General features: G+C 35.5%; 1 protein-coding gene across 1 annotated transcript in view; it reads right to left on the reverse strand.

Annotated features, from left to right (window-relative positions):
• The window catches only part of ZNF236 (zinc finger protein 236), a gene marked incomplete at its 5' end in the record, with an annotated part of 28,310 nt that extends 21,187 nt beyond the window's left edge, over positions 1-7,123 (reverse strand). Inside the window, 7 exons of the mRNA XM_010169382.2 lie at positions 160-525; positions 3,788-3,891; positions 4,351-4,630; positions 5,169-5,384; positions 5,500-5,651; positions 5,746-5,852; positions 6,972-7,123. Coding sequence (XP_010167684.1) covers positions 160-525; positions 3,788-3,891; positions 4,351-4,630; positions 5,169-5,384; positions 5,500-5,651; positions 5,746-5,852; positions 6,972-7,123 — 1,377 coding nt within the window. The remainder of the gene's footprint in view (positions 1-159; positions 526-3,787; positions 3,892-4,350; positions 4,631-5,168; positions 5,385-5,499; positions 5,652-5,745; positions 5,853-6,971) is intronic.
• Positions 7,124-7,375: the final 252 nt, after the last annotated feature.

Consider the following 7,375-nt stretch of genomic DNA (forward strand, 5'->3'; position numbering starts at 1 on the left):
AGATTTCTACTTATGTCACCACCACGCATTGAATCATTAATTCAGTACAACTCTTACCTGGTTTGGAAGTACTGTTTGGCAAAATTTTCTCAACTCTAATAGAAAGGAAAGTTCAGTACTTGATCTCAACACCACCACCAAAAAGTCATCCATTTTTACCTGACACTGAAGCAGGCAGGATAGCCTGGCCCACAAGTCCTTGTTGAAGTAAATTTTGATCAAACTGACTCGTCAAAACAGAGTTGTTCATGATGAAAACATTGGGGTCTGTAGACGATGAATTAAGAAGACTGACTGGTTGTAGTCCCTCAGCTGAAGTACGGGTGACAGGCTTCCTAACTTTCTTTGTCTCTGGTTTATAATGACACTGTATGTGAGTTTTCCTGCGCCCTGAAGTACGAAACCGTAAGTCACAGTGTGGACATTTAAAGGGTTTTGCTCCTGTATGCAGACGCATGTGGACTTTTAGGCTCCCTTTTGTAGAAAAAGAATTACTGCATACATGACAACTGAAGAGCTTCTGGCCTGGAAAAGTTTCAAAAACAGAAAGATAAGTTATAAAACCTCTAAAAATAAATAGCATTGTACCAACAATTTTTAAAAAATACAGATTCTAAACTAATTTGAACAGAATAAATTAGAAATACCCAGACTTATAATTTTGTCTACTTTTCAAATGACTTAAGGATTTCAGTGATAGAGATATTAATATTTCTAAAACTCAGTAAGGTGTTGAAATTTCCATGAAGAATCTTATTTAGTCATCTTGATGCCTCCTTATCATCTTGCCTTCCTGACTAAGCAAGTTATTTCAATTACACAGCTCATAAAACTGGGGAATTAAAAAGTTTCATCTCAGCCTCTTCAGCATTTGGCTTCTCCTTACTTAGTCACTCATTTCCTTTTTAATTCGAGCAGCTTTATTGTTCTGTTTCAGCCTTTTACCTCAATACTAACTAGTATTAATGGATTACAAGTAGGAATTAGTAAATTTTGTAAGCAAGATAATATTCAAAAACAAAACACCAACCGCCTCAAAGTAACCTAGAGGTATAGAAATGTGGCCTACACACATACAGTCCTCTTTCTCTGCTTTCTTTTCAGACTGCATAACATTTGAAAAAAATCCTTGGTCTCAAATGAAATTTTTCATAGAATCATAGAATGGTTTGGATTGGAGGGACCTTAAAGATCATCTAGTTCCAATCCCCCTGCCATCAGCAGGGACACCTTCCACTAGACCGCTCAAAACCTCATCCAACCTGGCCTTAAACACTTCCAGGGAGGGGGCATCCACAACTTCTCTGAGCAACCTGTTCCAGTGTCTCACCACCCCCACAGTGAAGAATTTCTTCCTAATATCTAATCTAAACCTTCCCTCTTCCAGCCTAAAGCCACTGCCCCTTGCTCTGTCACTACCTGCCTTCGTAAAAAGTCCCTCCCCAGCTTTCTTGTAGGCCCCTTCAGGTATTGGAAGGCTGCTCTAAGGTCTCCCCAAAGCCTTCTCTTCTCCAGGCTGATTTTTAATGTACTATAAGTAACAACAGTTAACTACAGAGTTTGTTTCATTAACCATATGTGCAATTGTACAATTCACAAAAAGCAGAATGTAAACATCTGTCAGAAAACATGCCACTGCAGCTGAAAACCCACTATAACTCCTGAAATTCCCAGGCCTTCCAGGATAATATTGCCTGCTAGCTAAACAAGGGAAATAAATCAATGTATTTTGTATAGCTGCCTTGCCAAAGAAGAAAACCAAGACTTCCCTATAGCTGTGATGGACATTAAAAAAAAAATAGTAATACTAAGTGTGACTAAGTTTTCCTTTTTACCTGGCAAACCATTAGGTCAACCCCGAAACAAAGCTGACTTAACTTCCAAATCAGAATGCACTACTGTATTCTGGTGATGTTAGTCATTTACAGCTGGTAAAGAAGTCACAAAATCAATGTGATTATAGAATCACAGAATGGTTTGGGCTGGAAGGGACCTTAAAGATCATCTAGTTCCAACCCCCAAGTTTTACAGTGGTTTTATATGAAAGGACCTTAGAAAAACTGCTGTCACAAGATGAAAGGACAGAGTACTTTCATGAATTAAAGAAACACAGTTATAAGACTTGAAACAAAAGGTAGGATTATATGGATAATTTTCACAAGGATGGGAGTCAGCAAGAGAGTTCTTTAAGCAGCTGAGTGAGGACCCAAGCTAGTCAAAATTGTAATATACGTAATGTGGAAGAGAGGATGAACAACAGATTGGAAAAAAATGTTAAGGATATTAAAATAATAATTTACAAGCCTCTCATATTATTAAAAAGTCTGCAAAATAATAAAAAGCTTGAAAAAATAAAAACTGGTAACAACTTCTCATCATTTCTGAAACAAAAGAACTACTGGGCTTAGAAAAAAAATCATCAGGTGGCACACTGAAAACCAAATTTGAATCAAGGAACTTATTAGGACTTGAGCACAAGTCCTGTGAGGAGAGGCTGAGGGAGCTGGGGTTGTTTAGTCTGGAGAAGAGAAGGCTTAGAGGTGACCTCATCACTCTCTTCAACTACCTGAAGGGAGGTTATAGCCAGGTGGGGGTTGGTCTCTTCTCCCAGGCAACCAACAATAGGACAAGGGGGCATGGGCTCAAGCTCTGCCAGGGGAGGTTTAGGTTAGATGTTAGGAAGAAATTCTTTACAGAGAGGGTAATCAGGCACTTATCCATTTTTTTAGGTTCAGAAAACAATTGGATAAAACTAATGTAAAATACTCCACTAAAGGCAGTGAGCAAAAAGATACAATCTCTAGTTCAGAGTCCCACAACTTGCAAACTGCTTGAACTTGGAGGGACATGATCAAATTCCTGCTTTATTCTTTTCATTATCCTTAGCATCTGCTACTATCTGAGACAAGGTACTAATCAACACAGAGATCTAGTGTAACACAAAAGAGTAGTATTTCATTTTAAAAAACAGTAGAAAGTACAAATACACTGAATTGGAAAGGGAGCTTCCATGAGCAAAATAATTATATATTACAGCAAAAAAGCTTTCTATCTTTTTTTTTTTTTTGCATTTTTGAAGAAAGCTTTAAATACATCTTAGCAAAACTGTAGCCAGTTTTAGAAATTAATTAGTTTAGGACCATGTTTATTATAGAAGTTCAATGGTAAGAGGAAAACAAGTATTAAAGATTTAAAGAGGGTTTTTTTATAATTTATGCAAAATTGGGGTTGAAAAATACTACTACTAAAATCAGACTTCTCTCAGGAATACAAAGAAACTACTCTAAAAACCTAAATATTACAGAAAGTAGGTTTATATTCAAGTTGTATGATTCAAATAGCTGATTGCTCAAATTTTTTGTATTCTTATTTTTCTATCTATTTAGCAGCACAAACACTATAATTTATATTTTTTTCCTTTAACATAGTTGTATTAAATCCTCCAACTCCACCCTCTTGCTTAGGAAAATCATTTAGCATTGAAATGCTACAGCAGATTTGAAATTAAAATATTACAGATACAGACATTTAGTTTTTCCATGAGCTAAGACTGACTGCTTTATAAGCCTACTAATAAATAAGGCTGTAATAATATTGTTTATTCAAAATATCATAGTATGATTGATTTCATGATGCTTTAAGTAGCAAATTTCACCTTGCACCATCATTCACAGTGCCATTTCCCAGATCATAGTGAAATGTGACATTCTTTGCAGAATCTTTAGTTAAAACAGCCTGTCAAGAAAGTAACCAGTTTCTGAACAGAGACCTTCAAAATCTTACTGACCTGTGTGCGTTTTAACATGACAATCCAGAGTGGATTTTACAGTGAAACTCTTTCCACATTCTTCACATTTATATGGTTTCTCTCCAGTATGGATACGAACGTGCCTAATAATTCCAGAATACATGTATATATGAATTTCTACTTTCATGTTAGCTTGTAGAAATATTAATTTTGTATCTTACTAATTTAAGAATTAATTGAACACTTATATTAACATTACATTAAGCAGAACTAGTAAAGAAAATGATATAAGCATTTGCCTTTTTTCAAACTCATTTTTACATGTTTTTATATGCAAGTCCTATAGCAAGAAATAAATAATTTATTCTAAAACTTCAGAATGATCATTTTAATACTGCAGGAAAAGAAATATGAAAAGGCTGGTTTAGCCATATTCAGAATATATAACATTTTGACAAATATTTTTAAACTCTTCTGAAAAAGAAAAATACGTAAACATGAGTCAAACTTTAGCTAAAAAAAGTTAGATGAAACTGTTACTGCTAGGTTGCTGGTGAACAATTCAGGAAACTGAAGATACACAAAACTTTCCCATTCCTTACCTGACTAAATCACTTGGTTTTTTAAAGCTTTTGGGGCAGTAACTACAACAGTTGGCATATTTGGGCTCTGCTTCTAGTTCTGCTTGCTTATCTTTGATCTCACTAATTCTGTCTTTCTCTGCAGCAGACTGGACAAGAACTTTTTCAGAGACAGTGGCGCTTTCTTGAGGCCTAATCTTTGCTAGTTCTGCTGTTTCTTCTTCTGTAAAAGTTATGACACCAGGACGAGATTTTCTGGAAGTTCTTTCAGAGTTTTCATCATTGTCTTCCACACATGGAACTACTGAAAAAAAACCCCCCCACACACATCTGTTTAGTTTAATTTGTCAGCTGAAATTACAAAAATAGAAGAGTTTATTATTAAAAACATGACCACTACATTACATGCTTGGACTTAAATATCTTTCAGAGGTGTAACTTAAATATCTTGGACTTAAATATCTTTCAGAGGTGTAACTACTTCTGTTGTACTACTTCTTGTTTCTACTTCTTTTAAATAAAGTTGGATTTATAATTCTTATTTTTACAATAATTAAATACAGGTATAAGTAATTTAGGACAAAACATATTCTACTTTAGTGACACACTGAAATAATGATGTAACATAAAATACCTTGAATAAATGAGACAGACTCCTGGAAAACTTACTTCTTTAAACAATTTGCCTAACAGAGCAATTTCGGTGGCTCTGGAACTACACATTATCCATGCTGGAAGGCTAATTTGTAACATTACTGTTATAACATTCATGTAATCCACTGAAACATCTGTACTTGTTATGTGGTAAGGACTGTAAGAGTAAAAATGAAATAATTTACCTCCTCCTCCTCCTGTTTCTGTAGCTGCTGCTACAGCTGAGGAGACTGCCTGATGTTTTTTCATATGTTTTTTGCAGTGAACAGTTGTTCGAAAGCTTTCATCACAGAACGGGCACTTGTAAGGCTTCATGCTCATGTGAGTTGCCATGTGCCTGGTAAGGCTCCCATTAGTTGTGAAGGAGGTATTGCAAATGCTACAGCTGAATGCTTTAACTCCTTAAAGTAACAGAAACAAATAAGTAGCATGCTATTTGTTTAAGTTTACTTATACAGGCTGTTTACAAAACCCAAATGTGAGTTAAGCTAATATAGAGCTGGTGTACTCACTTACCTGTATGAGTCTTCTCATGTGACTTAAGAACTCCTGAGGAAACAAAGCCACGGCCACACAGTTGGCATTTATAAGGTTTCTCACCAGTATGTGATCGTACATGTTGTTTCAAATGGCTGGATTTCTTAAAACCCTTGTTGCAATATTCACATCTATCAGAAGAAATTTGTTTTCATGAACTGCATATAAGTACTAGCCATAAAAGATTCAGGAAATTCTGTGACAGAACCTAAAAGGGTAACAAACCTATACGAACGCCTGCTTTGATCTTCATTATCCTCAAGAAAATGAGGACGTTGGTTATGCAATTCAAGTTCTTCTTGTGATGACTGATCTTGTATCAGGCGAGTAGTCTAGAAATCAAAGCCTCAAGTAAATTTCAGTAACAAAATACTGCAATAAAGGCACATAAATAGGCACGAAAAAAATTACAGCAATTACAGTCAACACAAGCAAATTTATGCTTTCATAAATTTTTTTAGAAGAAATTGACAATACGATAAAAAAAGTGCACCTACTGAATCAAATAAACACAATGTGGTGCACTCACACCTCCCTGTGAATCTAAATAAAAACATGTCTCAAAGTCTTGTAGATTTTCTGGTGTTTGAGGGGTTAAATTTAACACTAAAGCAGCCATTTTAAACAGCCTGCGCCCCACACTGAGTAGCAAAATACACAGTGGTCCTGACAGACTTCACTCCTTTTGGACAGATTTTTCCTCTGAGCAAAACCAGCCCAGAATAATCCCTGAGAATAACAGCACATTTTAAGATTTTAAGAGAAGAAAACTCCAAAGCCTGTAGGCTGAAATTACTCCAACACTTCCAGATCCTAAAACCACCTCAGGTCTCTGACTGACATTTGCCCTCTGAAAACACACATGAAGGGAAAATAATTGATGCAGGTCACCATGGTAAACACATTACTACAGATGGTCTTCATGCTAGGTACTGCTACCATCATAAAAAGCTGTATTTAAACTGTATTTTTAGCAATTAAGCTCTTTTACAAATTTAACCAGATGAGAACCATGAAAGAACATCATATACTGCAACATGCAAGCTCCATGAATGGTCACTACACATTTGTAATGTTATTTTTATTGCTTGATCATATCTGATATCCCTAGAAATTAAAGAATTAGGACACAATATAGTGCACTAACGTAAAATTATTTTATAACATCAGGTTCTTCCCTTAGTTGTAGACTTATAATCCAACTTTATATTAGTCTTTTTTAAGTCTAGAGCATCAAAACGTGCACATCTTTTAGAAACATGTAGCCAGGTCACTTACACACCCCTCACACCCCCCGCCCTTTTATTTTCCAGTTGTTAAAGATAATTAATCTAGAAAAGAAATCATGAAACTTTTCTGACTTCTCAGTTTACCTAATCACCAATGAAATAGTTCAAAGAAACTCATCAGTGAACACAGAACAATGAATTCTGCCTTCTAGCAGTACTTACTACGTTAATAGAGTCCGTGTTTGGAACATGAAGAACAGCTGGTGGATGGTAACTTGTTGAAAGAGCCTGAGATTCTAGTGTGCTTGAATCCTGCAGCTGCTGTACAGCTGGAAACTGATTCTGTTGATTGTAGCTGTCATTCACTGTAAAACCTGCCAGAAATTAAACAGTCACAAACTTGGAAAATACACTAAATTGGACTTTGAATAACATCACACTTTTTTGAAGGCTACCTTCAAAAGAGATTAAGTAGTATTACCATACAGTAATACTCATTTTATACTCTTGACTGTTGAGTGTCAAAATACACAACTGTTTCTGGCATCTACATAATATGCATAATAGGGTTACTTACCATTAGCTGGAATTCTATTGGAAAATCTCCTCCACAGAAAAACACTGTT

This window comes from Antrostomus carolinensis, unplaced genomic scaffold, assembly GCF_000700745.2.
Source record: "Antrostomus carolinensis isolate BGI_N321 unplaced genomic scaffold, ASM70074v2 scaffold10086, whole genome shotgun sequence".
Taxonomy (NCBI): Eukaryota; Metazoa; Chordata; class Aves; order Caprimulgiformes; family Caprimulgidae; genus Antrostomus; species Antrostomus carolinensis.